Source organism: Euprymna scolopes, chromosome 9 (assembly GCF_053919585.1).
Source record: "Euprymna scolopes isolate OS-2025 chromosome 9, ASM5391958v1, whole genome shotgun sequence".
Lineage (NCBI taxonomy): Eukaryota > Metazoa > Mollusca > Cephalopoda > Sepiida > Sepiolidae > Euprymna > Euprymna scolopes.
In genome coordinates this window covers 32,809,889-32,830,319 of record NC_136490.1, presented here as the reverse complement: position 1 = coordinate 32,830,319, position 20,431 = coordinate 32,809,889, and the positions used below count along the sequence as shown (strand labels likewise).

General features: G+C 31.2%; 1 protein-coding gene across 1 annotated transcript in view; it reads left to right on the top strand.

Moving 5' to 3' along the window:
- Window positions 1–11,211, top strand: part of LOC145284480 (uncharacterized) — a 43,744-nt gene extending 32,533 nt beyond the window's left edge. The window contains exon 2 of the mRNA XM_080133339.1: window positions 10,654–11,211. Coding sequence (XP_079989465.1) covers window positions 10,654–10,788 — 135 coding nt within the window. The 3' untranslated portion in view covers window positions 10,789–11,211. The remainder of the gene's footprint in view (window positions 1–10,653) is intronic.
- The last annotated feature ends 9,220 nt before the right edge of the window (window positions 11,212–20,431 follow it).

Below are 20,431 nucleotides of genomic sequence, written 5' to 3'. Positions count from 1 at the left end.
AGCTTGTCAAAACTTGAGGCCTCCTGAAGACAAGAGCCATTCATTTCAATCGATGCCAGATGTGGATCAGAATGTTGATGATGTAAAGAGAGAAGTTTGGTTTTAGATGCATTAAAAGTAACCAGCCACCCCTTTCCCCATTGTACCATGTGCTCAAGATCAGAGGAGAGAAAATCGAAGAGAACTTGGTCGTTTACTGTCTTAGATGTGCTACCATAAATGGTAGTGTCATCAGCATAAATGTCTACAAATGATGTAAGGATGTGATTTGGAAGATCATTAATGTAGATCAGGAAAAGAGTTGGGCCCAGGATGGACCCCTGAGGGACTCCAGCATTAATACTGTGAGCTTCTGAGTTTTGCCCCTCAACTACTACTCTTATGAACCTATCAGAAAGAAATGAATTAATAATTGGGAAAACATTTACAGCTATACCATAGCTAGAGATCTTATGAAGTAAACCTTTATGCCATACCCTATCAAAGGCCTTTGATATGTCAAGAGCAATTGCCCTAGAAAGGTTGCCTCCATCGAGAGATTTGCTAATCCTATGAGATATAACTGTAAGCACATCTGCTGTAGATCTAGCTGAACGGAAATCATATTGAGTGTCACTAAGAAGGTTATTTTTGTTGAGATGGTTGATTACTTCTTAATTTTGACCCAGGCCTTAGATATGTCAAAAGCAATTTTTGTTTCGGTTTTGTTGTTTTTTTTTTTGTTTTTTTTTCACACAATTCGTTATAACTTTCTTTAGCGAACATCCATTCAAAGAACAAATTTGAAAATTTATGCTTGTAAAATATTTGCACTCGCCAATTCTATCTCAGATTTATTTCTGTTCAGAAATTCACGGTTTCAATTCTTTTTGATCCGGTAATTATTCCTTTGGTCTCGATCGCTAAATTCTTATTAACATTGATGTGCTGTTGTATTCTGGAAAAAAATTCCTTCTCATTCTTTTCTCGATTGCAGGAAAACCCTTATATCAAACAATTGCTATTCATTAGGACACTAGAGAGCTGGTTTCCCCCCAACATCTTGGGGAGATAAACAGCCGAAGTTGGGAAAGAAAAAAAAAAACTGCCTTGCAGCAAAACTTAACTGCGAGATATGTTTGACCTCATTATCATTAAAATCGCGCAGCTGTCATTTAAGTTTTAATTGTTAAATTAAATCACTTTTCTGTTACTTTGGCGTTGTGGGTGAGTGGGTTATGTCAGGTTTTTTTTCCATCTTCGCTTCAAGGTTCCAGGTTCGATCCTACCTACCTACCAAAACTTTTTTTTTCTTCTTTTACCACACGGGCCACGCCGGGCAGTTTTTTAAAATTTTTTTGTTTGTCCGATTTTTGAAAGAAGTTTAACATCATTGTTTTTTGGGGTTTTTTTTTTTGTTTGTGAACCCACCTCCCTTCAACACACACCTCCAAACACCCGGGCAACGCCGCTAGTCTATTATATAAAGGGCAAAATGGGCATGAGCGTTTGTGTATGTCCACAAAAGGCTTTTTGCATCAGGGTTCTCGCGTCGATTAGATTCCGCAAAAAGTGTTCCCATACTACCCAGATCGTAATATCTCGCAAACAAACCTCCTTTCTTTCTATTTTTTTTTTTTTTTTGATTGAGTTAAAAAAAAAAAAATCCATTATGCCATCGTCTCCAGTGTTTGTTTGTCTTTTTCGTTATAAATAAAGCAAAACTATTTGAATGCAAACGCTTGGCCTTCGGGCTGGATAGTATCTGTTCTATAATTGGTCCTTGGTCAATGTAGGGGAAACCCTTCATAGTGAGACAATTACTATTTATTTGAATACTGCCAGAGTTTTTTGGGGAGCTGGTTTTCCCTCACATTAAAAATGACCTTGCGTCTAATTTGCTTTTGTGGGAGGTTTAAAAGCAACACCATTTCTGCAAGTCATTTTTTGTTTTTGATTGACTACGTTAAGTTTGAACACCTTATACTTCCGGTCGCGTCATGGAGTAGCGGTAAGACGTCAGATTTTCTTTCACTTTCTTTTCCGCCTTCGCATCATGGGATCAAGCCTGCCTGCTACCACTTTTTTTGCTCAACACACACCTCCAAGCACCCAGGCAATGCCAGGCACCCAGGCTAGTTAATTTGTCATGTGAAGGATTTAAAATAATATCCAAGCACCATCTAAATAATTAGCCTTTCAGCAAGAAAATTTATGCCAGCTTGACAATTTAGCATAAAGGATAGTGTATGATACTATCAAATTCGGCCTCTCATCTCCAAGTGTTGATTAAACAGAAGAAAAGAAGTTTTATCAGTAGACAATGGGTAGGAATTTGTCCACAAAGGAAAGCTGAGGTGGGATAGTTATTAAAATGACAAACTACTGAACAATCTCCATATATAATAAAATTATTGAAGAAATTCCCCTCTGAACCAAAGTACCGTAGGTTTGCAATAACAAATGCCACATACAAATTTATTATGTCTAGAATATCAACCACTGTCTGATGTAACTTTAGAACGACATTATAGACACATGTAGTCGTTATAATAAAATTCTATGTTTCATCCTAGGAGCAATGTCATCACAATTGTATCATTTTTAGAAGCAGTAGTTCCTATTTTTCCTCCTAAATATTAAGTCCTCCTATCATGACCAGGAGGAAATATACACATTCTACAGATATTGTGCTTGCGCCCTTCGTAATTGGATCATAAGCTCAGACATAACAATCTTTCCATTTCTCGATTAAAAAAAAAATTATTAAATTCTCCCTTTTCAAATTCTGCCCATTCTCATTGGCTGAGAGCTGACAATTTGATTATTCTGGAATCTACATCTTAATACATAAATGAGCGCTCCAAAACATTTCAAATATGACGGTACTCTCTAAACAGGGCAAACGTTTTACAAAAAATAGACCAAATACAAACATAATAACCGCTCATAAACAGAAAATTAAATACTGATAACCTTACATTTACTTATGCATACATTAACAACACGCCACTATCCTCTCTAAAAAAAAAAAAAAAAAGACAAACCGTGAAAAAAATATGTATGAGTACCATTGTTTATTTTTCGATTTCGGAGTAGCTTAGTGAACCTTACACAATGTTATTTTTTGGTTTTCTTTTACTTTGTTCCATAACAGGGCTTTTTTATTATGTTTTTATTTTTTTATTTTTTACATTTACTTTTAATGTGGTCGATTTGAATTACTTACATATTTTCCTACGATTAGCTAAATTTCAATCATGTTACTTATCTTATCCGCATTTTGTTTTTATAACTCAATAAGCAATGGGTACCCGGTGTTGCTGCTGAGCAAAAAAAAAAAAAAAAAAAAAAAAAAAAAAAAAAAAAAACGGTAATTTTTTTTAACTTTGACCCTTATTATGACCCCTTAATATTTATTGTTTTGGGCTCAAATCAAGTTAAGTTAAATCCATCTCCAAGGAACCTATATCTAAAATCTCAAGTGTTTAGACCCAAAATTGTTGGAGGAGTTTGGTAGAGTTCTCAAAGGTCAAATCGTTGAAATTTGACCCCTTAACGGCGAAATTTTTGTCCGAAACCCGATCACATCGATTTTCCCAAATCTCAGTACCCTGTATATTAAATTTCGAGTCTGTAGACTAAAAATTGACAGTTATTGCGTAGGGAAATGTACGCAGACACACGCACACACACGTTCACTTTTATAGATATATAGATAACCGTTTAAAATTAAGTTGACGCCCCAATATTTTATACAAGTAGGTTTTAAACTAAATTACTTTGTCTACGAGACCACTTATTTGTTATATATGTGCAGTATTTTGTTTACTTTTCTTTTCCGGACTCCTTATCAACACTACACATACATTACCTTTGTTTACATTTTTTTTTATAGGTAAATTTTTACCTTAGCTCGACCTCCACATGTTTCTTTAAAATGACGACTTTCTAGGTTTTTGACTATGTTAATTAAGAAAATCTCAGTTATATTTGGCAGATACAAGTAGGAAGCTTGGAGGTATCTATTCTGAATTCGTTCTTAACATGGGGAGGTTGGGAGTGTCCATTCCAAAAGCCGATTTTAACATGACATTGGAGGTTGGGCAACAGCACTAACCGTACTTTAATTTTTCACGGTGTGTGTGGGGACGGGGGGGGGGGTCATGCTTCCACTGGGCAGTGCTGGTTAGCGGGTCTTGCTAGTAAATATATATTTAGGATTTACCAGAGGTTTTAGGAGTCAGTTGAGAGTTGGAGATAGATTGTGGGTCAGAACAGATGAAGAAATGAATTAATCAACAGATGGACACAGTAGATGTAGAGGGTCGCAGGTGTCACACACATATACAGTCCAATGAATACATACAGAAAGCATCGGAGTTTGTGTTTTTCTTTAGAGTTGAATTTCATTTTTATACTTGTGAACCCATGTGTGCTCTCTCGGCAACCGACGACACAGCCAGAACCAGAATGAGAGAATATGAAAGAAAAATCCATGGCACTGAATGTTGGGGTTGGTGAGTTGTCGAGTGGGGGGGGGGACACACGGTCTCATCACAAGCTTTCACTCATGGGCTGAAAGCCTCATTCAAGTTGTACCAAAGACTAAATAAAAACATGGTACTAGATGCTTCCTTGTTAAACAGTCAGCATTATATCAAGTGTATGTGGTGCCCTTTCCTACATCTCTGTGTAGTGCAAAGACAGCATTTGAGTCTTTCTTGAATGCAGTCCAGGTTGACCCAAATAAAATATTTAGATTTTTAAGAGCAACAAAGTCATAACAATCTAGTTAAGAGGTTCCTCTGAAAGATTAACATTTAACTTCCATTCATCACATTATAGCTAATGTTTTACCTTTAAATGACTTGTAAGGGGTTGATATGTCGTAAACCAATCAAACAAACAGTCGATCCATATTTTTTTATTTTCAAAGCTGAACTTCATATCCTTGATAACAATTGAAAGAAATTGTTTTTGTTAAAGGATTAAATTTCAATCATCTAAAACTTCGTACCAAATGAACACAAAATTAGTCATCAGTTGCTTGAGAAATGATCTTAAAATGATCTATTTTCTTCATGGGAATTTCAATCATTAAGTCTATTCTTACCAATTGCACCTCTTTGGTCTTTCCAAAACTGTCCTGGCAGAGCTAAATTAAGATATGAGCACATTCCTAAAACTCTTTCTCTCTTTTTGTTTTTCTCTTTCCTTTTTCTTTCTTCCTTTTTCTGTTTTCCTTTTTCTTTTTATCTTTTTTCTTTTTCCTCTTTCTTTTCCTCATTTCCTTTTTCTTCTTTCTTTTTCTCATTTCCTTTTTCTTCTTTCTTTTCCTCATTTCCTTTTCCTTTTCTTTTTTCCTCTTTCTTTTCCTCATTTCCTTTTTCCTCTTTTTTTCTATTTGTTGTTTTTCTTTTCGTTTGCTTTTCTTTTCGTCATATCAGCTCAGGCCTCCTGGACTGTAGCAATTTAAATTTTATTCCAATCAAGAGTGCCCCGTTTTGAGAGGTGGATTTTTCCCACATTAAAGACTTCACTCTTGTAAGGAGTAAAATAAATAGGAACAATTTTAAGGAAAAAAAAAAAAAAAAAGAAAAGTCACTCAAATAGATTATTAAATAAAAAAGAAATAGTATTTTTTTTTCTTAAATATGTAATTTTGGAACAGCATTACAACTCAGGATTAAAAAGATGTTTATAATGGAATTTTTGGTGATATAACACCTTTTTAGGAGTAGAATCCATTTGTGTTTTGTCTTCATCATTCCTTGTGGCATGTAGTAAAGTCTATTGTTTGAACGGTAAGATTATCAAACGTTCAATCAGTAGGAAATTACGTGATCGTGTGAAATGAATAAGTACATCCCCCCCTCGGTGTGAGCATTGCTTAAATTTGAATAAAATCTCATTTTAAAACGCCTTCATGCAGAGGTAAGTAAATATAGACAACCAGGTGTTACTTTTTTTTTTTCTGAAACAATAGTTTGTCGACCATTAATAAAACAAAAAGTAAGACTGTCACTTATTGATCAATTTAGACAGGTGGGTGTACAACATTTACTCTGTTGTAGTGTGTGTGTGTGTGTGTGTGTGTGTGTGTAAAAAATATCAAATATCTATTAATTATAGTTGCCCTCAAAAGAGATGATACCAAATTACTTGATGGTCTAATAGTATTTCTCTTTGCAAACGACAAATTGCTAATATGCCGATGCTTTTGCGTCCTCGTCAGTAAGGGAATTGGCAACAAACCCTGGACATGGGAACAGCATCAGCAGAGAACCGCAAGTGGTCAAAATATGTTGGTCTTCTGAACAGATTTTTTATTCCAACTGATCACTGTGGAAATGAATAAAATGATAGGCCTTTGCAAAGTGGGATTTCCTCAACAGCTTTGTTCTATGGGATTTAGGTTACCAGTTATGGGGAGGAAGTAATTAGTCTTTTAAAGATGTGTTCATAACAGATTTTTGGGTTTTACTTTGGGAATGAGCCAGAGAAATATTTTCAGTGAAAAAGTTTTCAGCGTTTGTAATCAAATGGGAGAAAAACGAGAGACATTGTCATACGGTAAACAAAACAAAATAATGAGTCAAGAAGGCATATATTTACAAAAGAAATATTTTATATATGTTTAAAATGGAAGGTTAACAGCAATAGGAAAACATAGAATGTTCTTGAATAATTGTAGAGTTCTTGTAAAACCAACAGCTGAGACATTAGAAGTCTGGATCAATTAAGAGCCATGAGTTTCAGGAAAATCGTATTCAAAACTTCTCAAAGTAAATTCTAATTCATTGAAAGTTGTTTTTAAGAGTCACAATTCTTTTGTTTTTGTATTAGTAAATTATTTCAGTCGAAGGATTGGAAATATTTCAATGAATAGAGTTTATATAGATTGCCAGACGATAACGTCAATGAGTTTGTTGTGTGTCATTGTGTTCATTAATGTTTGTGTGCATGAATGGAAGGAACTGTTGCAGAGATGAGCCTTCAGATGGCACAGATCTGTAGATTCAGGTCAAATGGATTTATTGAAGAAAAATCTGGCTTTTAAAGGGGTTGAGTAGCTCCCAGAAAAAAAAATATTTCAAATAAATTCAGAAAGTTTTTCTAATTGGTCAAAAATATGATTATTTATTTTTATTAAGAATAATGTATGCACAGACGATATGCATACAAACGTGTTTATGCATTTTGATTTTGTACGTCAATGTTTACACATTGTTGACTTTGCAATTCTATTCATGCCACATTGACAACTTTATAAGTACCTGTAAAACCATACTGCTACTCATCAGCCCCTCTATCCTCGACTCTTGTGCCATGGCTTCTTTTTACCTTTATCTTGTTCTGTGTTGTTTTTTGTATTACTGATCACCAAGGTGCATGCATTGATTTACAAATTATGTTCAAAGCAAAAGTAATGCAGATATATACATTGTGTAATTTACTTATTGGTAATGGGCGTATATGTGTATCATTGAGGCCTCGCCTATAGCATCCACGTGTAGGTTCCAGTCTTTCAAATACAGAATCTCAGCTTAAGACTAAATTTGTTGTATGGCTTATTTAAACTAGTCTGCTTGTTTATTTTGTCTCAAGCCTTCTACATTCATTCCTAAGGGCTACCTCGATCTAGTCTGTCCAATTAACTTGTTTCCTAAATATATCTAGTTTTGACCGAAAATCCTAAATGTCTGGTATTTCTCTTTGTAATCATCCTCTGATCAATAAAACCGACTACATCCACCCGTTTTCTCAGCAACTTTGAGTTGATCACCTAGAAACTAACAAACAACTGTCAGTACCATTCGGTCTAGCAACTTCAGTAGATTTAATGAATCCTCCATTGTCACCTTCATATCATTTTTCTTTGATGACTTATTCCTTAACATTTTCCATGGTCATGATGGGGAAAGGGAAAGTTCATATTAGCATCAAACCCAAGATGTAGCAACACCAAGAAGCAGAAGACAAGCAATGATCAATTTTTTAGAGATTCGTATATCAACCGATTGCCATGGAGATGAGTAAAGTGAATTTTCCTCAAGATTTTTCCATAATGACAGGCAACACTGTTTATTATCTTGAATTGACTTATTTATTAAGGAGATGCTTTGAGCCTACCCTCAGTCTTCCAAACCAGCAGAACATTTGATGAAACTTTTTAATGATAGCTTTTTCGTTTTGAAGGTTGTTGTTGTTGAATGTATATATAATTTTCCACCTTACACTTTTCAAATGCTTGCTAAAATTATATATCTATATATATATATATATATATATATATATATATATATATATATATATATACCTGACAATTCTTCTGTTGTTATTCTCAAAATAAACACAGAGACAAATTTATCAACACAAGTTTTATTTTATTTTCAATTAAGCTTTTGCCCATCGACAAAGAGAGATGTTAGTTGTAGGGTTGGTTTGTGTGTGGCACAATGGCTGAGAAAATGTCAACCATCCTCAATGGCTCTCTTCTTTGGTTGTGTATGTTCTATCTTATATAAATATCAACCGGCATTCCTGGGAATGTAAATATTAAAATATTACATTCTTTTTTTATTTTGCCTTTCACAATTCATAACCTCCCACTCTGGAATGTAAACATTTCTTTGTTTTTGTGATAATTAAAATTCCGGTCATTTTTTTTATGGTTCACAAGAATGTAGATCAAATATCCATCTTGTGTGTGTGCGTGCGTGCGTGCCTCTGCTTTTATCGGCATCACCATGGCTCCATATCCAACAAGAGAAGATTTTCATGAAATTTTAAATTTAACTAATATTTTGTCAATAGTTGAATTGTATATTTATTAATATTATGTATGATTAATTCAATCTATAACCTAAAGCTTTCTATATTTTACATATGAAAAAAAAAAAAAATTAGTTGAAAATGCTAAATAATAGAGAAGTTAAATTTTTTAAAGTGCATATAATAACATAAAATAAATCCAAGGTAATTTTTAGATTAAATTTAAATTAAATTTTTTGTTTTACTTTGTAAAGTTTATAAAGTTTATAAAAGTGCACTTTGAAAATTGATGAATTTCAAATTAAATCTTGCACCTTAATTTTTGAAGTTTATAAAAAAAAGCATGGAAATGTCTTCTCAATTATTAAATCATTTCTCTTTGATAGATTGTGTAGTAGTGGTTGATGGGCAGAAGCACTAACCACTTAGATAAATACTTTTACAGTTTTAATAAAAGAGCTACAATAATATTGCACGTTAAAAAACGACCCTGGTGTCTATGTCCCGTGGGGAGGCATAGTAAATAGGTACAATAATATTGCAAGGTCTCCATTCATGCTGAACGTCCACGGAATTGCCTAGTAGCAATATATTAGATATGAAAGATGCTGTTGTGGAATTCCACAGGTCCCCCTAGTAGTAGTAGTAGTAGTAGTAGTAGTAGTAGTAGTAATAAATTTTACACAAATTAAAGAGAAATATATAAATGATTTATTGTATTTCTTGTTTCAACATTGAATCTTTTTATTTGCTATCAATAAAATATTTATTCTAATCAAAATTGCAAAAATACCTAACAGATTCCACACTGTCTACCAAGCTCCAACCTCTGTCGCATTACCACGGTTCTGCATCGCTGTGCTTGTTTTACATGTGAAATTATTTTACTGTTCTCCCCATATGTACTAACACATTGATTTTTTTTTTTTAAATGCAATGTGAACAAACATTTCTCTTCTTACTACTCGGGCTACTTTTGACTCTATAAATCTGACCTCTATAATAATAACGCCTTTGCGGATGAGTTGTAATTTGTTTGGAGTGAATGAAATTACTTCTACCGAATGTTCACTGACAAACTTGCAGCACTTGTATCATCTCAGTGTTAACCCACCTGACTAAAAGCAAAATCCTGCTCCTTTACTCTTTAAGTCCCTGGATACCAAAATATTTTTTATTCTGATAGCTTCTTTCATTGAAATGGTTGCCTTTGAAATTCCCTTCCTGCTCTCAGCTGTCTTGAGCGTACCAACTTGGAATGGAAAATGGAAACGGCACTAACCCTATGCGAGTTTAAACAGCTTCCTCCAAATGAGGAAGCTACATGGGAGTATGAAATTCACAAGTGGTCCCCCGTCGCATTTATATTCCCAGTAGGGAGGATAACGATGTCAGGTTTTTGCAACTCTTGCAGGGAGATTTCGATATTCTCCTACATACAGTGCCTGGAATTCCCAAATTGGTCACCCAGTTGGTACTGATCAGGCTCAACCGTTGCTTTACTTAGGTGATATAATGAGAACTAGTATGTCAATGTGATTATGCTGTATTCAGCATACCAACATGCAGAAATTTAAATGCAGTTTTAACATTTTTCTGTCACACTCCCTTGCTGTACATTGTTTTTTACTATTAAGAACCTGGACCAATGTACCACAAAAGAAAAAAAAAGTGGTATATCAGAATCAAATATTGATTTTGTAGGAAGAAAATTTTGGACCACAAAGATTCAAGGAACAGATTCGCTTTTTATATATTACAAAAATAGATAAACATTTTACTTTTTTTTTATGCACGTTTTATTTATTTGAAAAAAATCTAATACGTCTCTTCATCATTTTGAACAGTCTTAATAAAAACTTATAACATTTGCTTTTCTTTTTTTAATCATTTCAGGTGCCTCGAGTGTTCATCAATGGGATTTGTGTGGGTGGCGGAGATGAAACCGTGAGACTCTATGCCAGTGGGGAATTGAAAAAAATGTTGTCAACTCCTTATTCATTATCTGCTAAAGACCTGCAGGCTTTGTAGATTCCTCAGTGCCTCTGTGTGTATGTGTGTGTTCACATATATTTCTGTTTGTTAGTCATTTTTGACAAAGGCTTTTTGTTGCCAGTGATGGCCATCTTTGCCTATCAAATTTTTGATATTTTGATAATTTTTTAAAATCCCTTTTTTTTTTCTTATTGGCTAACAGACTGAAAAAAAAATGGCAAGAGGTAAAATAAAATATAAAATTGTCTTGAAAATCTAACCTTATATATCTGTCCTTTTTCTGTGAGGAAGTTTTGTATAAATATATAGCATATTGCTACTATTTCATGAGTTGATTATTATATCATACTAAATTATTATATCATACTAACAAAAAATCGATTTTTCTAAGGTTTTCATCGGCCATATTTTGTACTTGTAATTTTAATGTTAAATAATTAAATTCAAAACGAAAAAATATTCCTCTTCATGTCTTCAAGATAAAATCACTTCCCCATTACTTACACAGAGCTAAATAGAAGGAAAACACTTCTGTTGATGTTATTACTGTTTATTAACACTTAGAGATTTGCAGTTCCTATATTTTGGAACAGTGTCCAAAGTTCATTTCTTGTCTTGTGTATTCATATTTAAATTGTTCTATCCTTTGGATCTTTTTATTTGTCTGAACTTGGAACACTCATTTAAAGAAAAGAAAAAAAAAAAAGATTCATATTTAATTAATATAGAAAGATTTTTAGTAATTCTGTAATTTTTCATCCAAAATGGATGACTGTCATATCAATTAGTCGTCTGCTACTTTAAAGGGTCATATTTCATTATATTTCAGGTCCATTTATAAAAAAAAAAACAAAAAAAAACTGATATTATTTTAACACTAAAATTGGAAAAGAATGAAATATTTTCTAAGACTAAATTGTTTTTTATAAATAAATCTGAAACGACGAAATATAACTTTTTAAAGTAGCAGATGATTGACATCACAGTTATCAGCTATTTTGGATGAGAAATTACAAAAATTATCAGATTTTCTATTCTCAGAGTGTTACCAATTTTGAAAGGATCCTGGAAACGAAAGAATGGCTGAAATGTTGCAATTCTACAATAAAAATGAAATAAGGACACTTCTCTTTATATAAATAGTGCAAATAACATTTTTTCTTTAGAAAATTCCCAAAACTTTTAATTATTCAATATTTTTTTTTTTAAATATTTGATTTCAGTGGTTATGAAAATGATATTCATCTTAATAACTAGAATTGATTGAAAACTCTTTGTTTAAACTAGGAATTTTAAATAGTAAAAAATAAATTCAGGTTAAATTTAAATATTTAAAACAAAAATGTTCAAAAAGATGATTTTTAAAATTTAGTTTAAATACTGATGAATTTTGAATGATAGTAAAAAAAAAAATTAAATTTTAATTAAAATCTTTAAAAAACAAAAATGCTCAAAAAGATAATTTGAAAATTTAGTTTAAGTACTAAAAAAATGAACACCCTTGAAAAACTATGCATACATTTTTGTATCTTTTAGAATCCACACATCAGAACAGTTTTTCTATAAACTTGTGACCTGCCTTATTTAAAATAGTCTCAATTTTTTATTTTTATATTAAAAAGGGTGCAAGTCCAGAATTCAACCTAATTAAAAAAAAATAAAAATACAAAAAAATCATTATGAAGTATGCATACGTCACAGAACATATTCCAAAAATCTAAATCGATCAAGTATATTTTTTAAACTAAGAAAATCAAATGTTTTGACTAAGTAAGACATTGTGTTTTCATCTGCCATATTCTATAAATAAATGGGGGACAAATCAATTCCAAATATCAAGATGAAAATCAGCCTTGTAACGGCTACAATTTACTATTATAATCACTAAAAAATCATAAAAACATGATTTTCTATATATAAAAAAAAATTATTTCAATTTACATAATATTTGGAATATGACATTTTCGTTTGATCATAAAAACTTTTATGTATTTTTCTTTTTTTTAATTAGGTTGAATTCTGGATAAGAACCTAAAAAAATAAGTAAATATTTATTCAAGACTTATTTATATAACGTGTCTGTAAGTGTTCCCAGATTAGTTTAATTAATTGAAAGAATTCAAAATAGTGGTCACTGTAGGCTTTGGTAATTTCTCAAAAAAATTTAAATAAAATTGAAGATTGTTGATTACCACATTTAAAACACAATTATGAGATAATACCAATAAAATAATTTATTTTTATTAAGAATGAACGAATTCAATTTTCAATTAATATTATGCTTTTATTATAAAATGGATATATACTTTATAGCTGGTATAACCGAAATCCCTCTAAATTGTTCAACATCTGGTGCTACATAGATTAGAAATATCAGTTATGTTACAATATTACCCTGAGGTAATCGGAAATAGCAAGCAGGTGGATGATGGATGAGTCTATTAACCCACCTGAGTCGTGGGAACGATGCATTATTTTCATGTAATGTGTCTTGGACAAGAATAGCCTGGTGGTGCCCATACCTCTCCAAGCTTCAGAACACATACAGCACCTGGTATTACCAAATGGTCAGCCATTTTAACACTGACCAGACTCAATGACACTTAACTTTTGTGATCTAATGAGAACTGATGTGTCAACATGATTATTCTGTATAGGCTAGATCACTCCAGACAAAGCGTAAACCCACTTGAAGCTAAAAATAAACAAAAATTACTGCAAGGTTAAAAACTAACCAATGATAAGTGTTAGACCCAAAAAATCAGCAATTTTTTCTCTTTTGTCAGAAATATAACTCATGGGATGTGAGGACTAAAACAAAATAAAGGAAGCAAAAATTACGAAGTCGCTGGAAGTAAACCCAAGTCTACTTTCTATTCTCCTTGGTGTAGACAGTTCAGGGTTGTGAGTAAGCGTTGTTTGGAGTCTGACTGCAGTTGTTTTGATTATTGCAAGGTTGAGACTAAAATTTAAATTGAACATTTTTCATTTTCAAGGATGCTGATTCAGGAATGTATCAAACAATTGCAGATGTGCTTCCTCCTCTTGAGAAAAGATTGAGGATAGTAAACATCTTGCCTTTTGCTTCCATAGTTTGTGGCTTGGGGAGTTAATTGTATAATAAATGGGTTGTACTAAAAGGAATGTTGACAATTTACGTTTAATAAATTGTAAGTTATAAAGTAAATTTGTTTCACCATGTTTTGGCCAACTCATCCTTTGGTGGCCTTCTCCAGGTGATTAACCATGACAGGATAGAAATACTGAGTCCTGTAACTGTATCCTCAGTAGTATTACTGAGGATACAGTTAGGAGACTCAGCATTTCTGTCCCATCGCGGTTAATCACTTGAAGAGAATGAAAGGATGAGTTTGCCGAAATGTGGTGAAACAATAACTATAAAGACGAGGATAACAGTCCGCAAATAAATAAGTAAGCTAATTGCTCATCTCAAAGGATTCCAATAACAAAATAATATCTAAAACCTCTTGTGTTTTTGATTTCTTCATTTCTGCTGAAACTCCTTTCAGTTGGAGGACCAGCAAAGAAGCAGACAATCTTACAGTTACATTGTCTATAAAGTGTTTATTTTACAAAGATAATAGAATAATGAAGTGGATATTTGTTTGTTCCCATGATCGTGCTGTAAAAGTAGTAATTGAAAATGACCTGAATTCATTTTCTTTTTCATAAAATTGCTAAAAAAACAAAAATTTAATTCCTAAGTACGAACCCATCTTTTATATAAATTATAATAGTATTTTATAATCTAAATTTATGGTTTTTGTCCAGAATTTCCCAATATTAAGAATAAATAAAGAAAGAAAGAAGAATCTGTATAATGTACGAACCAGTGGCAAAAACAAACATATCATATTCGAAAAACCACTGAAATTGATCTAGTGGTTTTTATTTTTTAATAAGTAAAATTTTTTGAGTATCTAAGTGGCCCGTCTTGTGTCCCCATTTTGAAAATTTTCAAAAAAGAAAGTGAGATAACTCAACAGTAATTTAAACTTGCAAGATTTTTGTAATGTCTACAAATTTCCATCGATTGCTTAAAAATGGTTTTCTTTATAAAAAATAGTGCAGCATACAGATTTTCTTTGATTTTTCTTTTTTAATAAAGAAGGAATCCTGGGCAAGAATTAAATTTACAAGATAAAAATAGTATCAACAGATGACACGGTTCAAATTTTAACCAACTAAAACATAGTTTAGAAAAATAATAAAAACACCTACCTTGAACTTGATAATAAAGTAAGATGTTGAGATGCTTCTTTCTTCCTATTGACTTGCCTCCTCACGAGGGCAAAGTTAGACACAAGGTTGGTTTTTTAATGTGGGGAATATCCAGCTCCCCAAAAAAGGGCATTCTGGATAGAAATAAAAATGAAAATTGTCTCGGTCAGGAAGGATTTCTCCTCCACTGACCGAGGACAAAAAGATGGAGTGTAGCATCAGAACAGATACTACACTTTGTTCCTAGCCAAGAGACTAAGAGTTGCTTCTTTGTTATTAGATCAAAAATCCAAATATTGAATTTAAAGTAAAACCAATTATATTTACTTAATCATTATGTCACAGTAATGAACATATCCCAAAATTACAAAAAACGATGAGGTTAGAAAAATATTTATTAATAAAAACAGTTTTGAAAGACCTTAGTGACAATTGAGTTTTGTTAAATTTGCCTAATTTTCAGAAAAAAAAAATTAGCTTCCTTGCTATGATTCGACCTCTCTGGTCTCTTAAGTAAAACTCTGTTTTCAATTATTGTCTTCAAAAATTTGTTTTCATTAATAATTTTCTACCTAACTGTTTTTTACAATTTTGGGATATGTTCATAACTGCAACATAACAATTAAGTAGATACCATTGGTTTTACTCGAAATTCAATGTTTCAATGTTTAGATGTTGCTCTAACAGCGAAGAAGCACTGAAGTTGATAACTTGAAATTATTATGTTCCCTCCAAATCATATCACACTCTCTGCTAGTTCATAGGACCTTCCTGAAGGCACTAACACCCACTTTTAAACTACTAGTTCAAACAACTGTGCTAATATTTATCATACTCCAAATTATGATAGATACTATATTCTATATTCTAGTGTTTATATTAAAATGATATGACTAATGTAATATTGCTTAAAACAACATTTCAACTAAATGTCCCATGCTCCTTTTTATAACTTTAATAATATTATTTATCTGATATGTTAAAGCTGATTTTTCATTGTGTTAGTATTATTATTACTATTAGCATGATTATGAAAGTGTTTGTGTTTTTATCCTTCCAATAAACATATTGCTATTAATCATTACAACACTTGTAACCAAATTAATAAATCACTTTCGTACAAGATTGTTACAATTTTCTATAATCCTTATAATGGGGATTTGCTGTTGAATGAGAATTCTGTAGAGCGAACATTTGCTATTCTACTTATTATTATATTATTGTCAGCATCCTGTCTCAGATTGAGCTATTTCTACAAGGGAGATAATTCAAATATTATCTGCCAGTTTTGGCTTGCTCTGTTCAATCTATATATCTATAAAAGTGAGTGTCTGTCTGTCTGTCTGTGTTTATCTACATTTCCCTACGCAATAACTCTGTCAATTTTCAGTCTACAAACTCGAAATTTGATGTACAGGGTACTGAGATTTGGGAAAATCTATATGATCGGTTTTCGGACAGAAATGTGGCTGTTAAGGAGTCAAAGTTCAACGATTTGACCTTTGAGAACTCTACCAAACTCCTCCGACAATTTGGGGTATAAACACTTGAAATTTTAGATATAGGTTCCTTGGACATGGATCTAACTTAATAACTTGATTTGAGCCCAAAAACAAATTTTAAGGGGCCATAAAAGGGGTCAAAGTTAAAAAAATTGACTTTTTTTTTTTTTTTTTTTTTTTTTTTTTTTTTTTGCTCAGCATACACCCCCAAACACCCGGGCAACGCCGGGCACGCATGCTAGTTAAATATAATTGTCAAATTTTTTTGGTGAGGTATTTCCTGTGACAATTGTTTGCTGTGATGTTTTGTATTTCCACATTATAATATTGTGTTAAATATTAAACAAATAATGAAAATAATTTAACTATCATGTTATTTTCAAAAACCTTCAGAACTTACAAAAACATCTATTATCATAAAATCCCATTGTTGTAGTTTTACATCTCATATTTCTTCTTTGCCTTCCCCTCCTCGCTCTATTCTTCTATATCTGTTTGTCATTTTCATTAAAACTTCATTGTTAATCTTTTTTGCCATTAAAAAAGTATTTTTGGTTGTTGTCTAGAATTCAGCCTAATAAAAAAAAAAATTAAAAAACAGAAAAATCTTTACGATGTATGTGCCCATCACGAAACGAAAATGTTGTATTTAAAAAATTACGTAAATTAATCAAGTAGTTTTTGGGTTTTTTGTTTGTTTTTTTTTTAATAAAAAAAAAAACAATCCAAGTTTATAAGTCAATGAGTTTCTAGATCCACCAGGTTTAAAAAAAGGAAGACAACTTAAGTCGAACAACCATGCTTAAATAAAGGGAGACAACTTAAGTCGAACTACAGACATGAAAATCAGCCTTATAATGGACACAATTCGCAAAAAATCGTAAAATAATAATAATAATAATAATTTTCTTATATACGTTTAGTTCAGTTGTTTTGTAGACGAAAATTGTTTTTCATGATTGAGGTTTGCAAAAAAAGGGGGGAGGAATAACATCAATGTTTGGTGCATTTAAGTTTAGAAAGCTGATACCTTCAGACAGCCTGATCTGGTAGCTAAGAGTGTGAGATTTTAAAATAATCTGACCTGTAATGAAGGTAAGGGGGTATATCAAAATAATGCAGTCTTCAGTTATCTTTTCATGCCGATTTCAGAGTTTGACAAGATACACCTGAAGAAGGTCAGAGGTTACATTGGTCAAAATGTTGTGAGAATAACACTCAAGATGAAAACAATAATTTAAATAATAATACACTCTACACATGTCAGATAAAAAAAAGATGCAAGCGATGACAATGCTATTAATAAAATAAAGAATTAAAACAAAATATTTTTGAAATATGAAATTTTTGTTTTAGGACAGAAAAATACATCATAAAGATCTTTTATGTATTTTAGTTTTGTTTTTTTAATTAGGTTGAATTCTGGACAAGCACCATATTTTCTTTTCTTTATTTTTCAACACTGATCATTCAGTCATGTGAAAATCTATTCTATACAGAATATATAAATACTCAGTATTGATAATTTTTTTTACACTAATTTTATTACTATGTACATTTTTCAACCTTCTGACTGTTTTATAATCATCTGAATAAATCTGTGTTCTTCATTTGTTCTAGCACTTTTTCATTGATAATTCCTTGAAATGAGTATTTGCTTGGAAACAGATCAACATATGACAAATTTCAAAACCTATTTATTTTGTTTGCAAAATTGATCTCGGAAATATATCTGTATAATTATGTTGTGACAATTTTATTTTTGACATTTACTCAAACTAATATAAAATAAAATTGGGTCCTAATATAATTTGGATGAACATTCAGATAGCAACACTTAGCAGACTATTTTGAATATCTTAGTCGTTTACCTTTCAAAAAAATATATTTCCTGTAGATTAGAAATTAAAAAAAATAGTCTTTTAATTTTTCAATGATGTAAATGGTATTTATGCAGCTTAAGGACCGTGCTATTTTCAGAATTGTCTGGCCAGTCTATAAAAAAAGGTTTAAGATGCCATATGAAAATTTCATGATTATTTTTTCCTTACAAATGCTGGGTATTTATGTTAATTTTTTTTCATTGAAAAATATATTACCTAAATGACATGTATTTGTCCAATGTGTACCCTTTCTTCCAAGAATAAAGCAGGCCTGGGAAGAAGAGATTTAAGTCGGTGTTGCATAGTATGGCATAAAAAGAAGATGCATCAGTCTAATCATCTCTGACGGGTCATCTTAGAGAGAGGCGTATGATGTTGGAAGACTTGAAATTGCCCAAAGACCTTAGCCATAACATCACTGATGACACTTTTCAGCACAAAATTCAAGTGTATATTCAAACATTTCTGTCGGTCTGAAGCTAATTTAATCTAAAATTAATTTAAAAATAAAAACCATATTCGTGAATAATTATTTTACAGCTAAATTTTTTTAATGAAAATCCAAATCAAGAAAAAAAAAAACCTTGTGAGGTAAGTTTCATGAATAATTATTTATCTTTTGAATAACTGATATTTTTTTTATATATATGATTTCTTTATTTTTTATTTCTTTATTTTTTTTCAAATTAAGATAAATATTAAGGTTTTTGTCAATAATAAACCACTGATAGTAAACAAATGTTTTTTATGATTTTTTTTTTTCTAATAGGATAAAGGCGCTTGATGTTTCAAAACCTGGCCTTTTGCGTAAACTATTAGTATGATTCCAATGATAGCACAGTCTTTATATTGCATAAGTACCATTTAAATATTTTAAAAAATCAGTTTTATTGGCTAGCAAAATATTTTTTTTTTAATCTTTTATGTCGCAAAATTGATTTTTCAAAATAATAATAAAACAAATATCATTTTAATAATTTAAAATTTTCAATGCTATTTTTTGATAATATGCTAGCGGGGATATCCTGCATTGTTTGGAGAAAGGTGATTTCAAATATAACAGCACAGTATGAACTTCTATTTTATATATTTTTTTCTATACAGCACAGTATAAACGAACAATTATTCGTACATGAAAAAGTACATATTTCAATATTTAGATCAAATTTTTTATAAAAATTTGATACTTATACAGTATAAGGGGCATGCTTTTAGCAGAATCGTCTGAATGGTTTACAGAAAATACAGGAATGTGCTGAAAAGCTGAGCCCCTTAATCCTCATACAAAAAATCATAAAGAAAACATTTGTTTGCTATCATTGGTCTTAATATTTATTTTAATTGAATAAAAAATCATAAAAAGAAGAAAAAATTCATATTAAAAAAAACTTTTGTTTGGCTTCTTTCAGTATTTTTTGTAAACCATCTGGATGATTCCGACAATAGCACAGTCCTTATACTGCATAAATACCAAAACCTTTGATCTTGATTGACTTCTAATACCTGTTTAAGTTGGTCAATTATGATCTAATACAAAACGTCATTATTAATATGCCCCTCCATTTTTTTTAAATAAATGAAAGAGCCTCACATATTTACACTAATACAGGAGTCTTTTTTATTTCTATCTTCAATTTCTGTTCACTGAAAATTAGCAATGGTTACTTTTAAAATATTTCAATTCTATCCTCAGTATCTGAATTGAACTTAAAAGATGGTGAATCTGACCTTGAATCATCTAACCTTCTTGCCAAACCATCTTTAAAACTATCATTGAAATTAATCATAGTTAAAATGTTTAAATATTTAATAAAAAAATATCTTTTTGAAGGAATTTTATGCAATAAAAATAAAGTATAGTATTTTATCAGATATAAAACAAATCAATAATAGTTAAAAAAAAAAAAAAAAAAAAAAATTGATCGCCAAGAAGAATGATAAAATAAATATTAGAACTTTGATTAGCGTTATTAACAATTTATGTTTAAGATTTATTTTATTTTTTAATTATACAGGAGAAAAATTTTTTTTAAATTTTATGATTTAATGTGA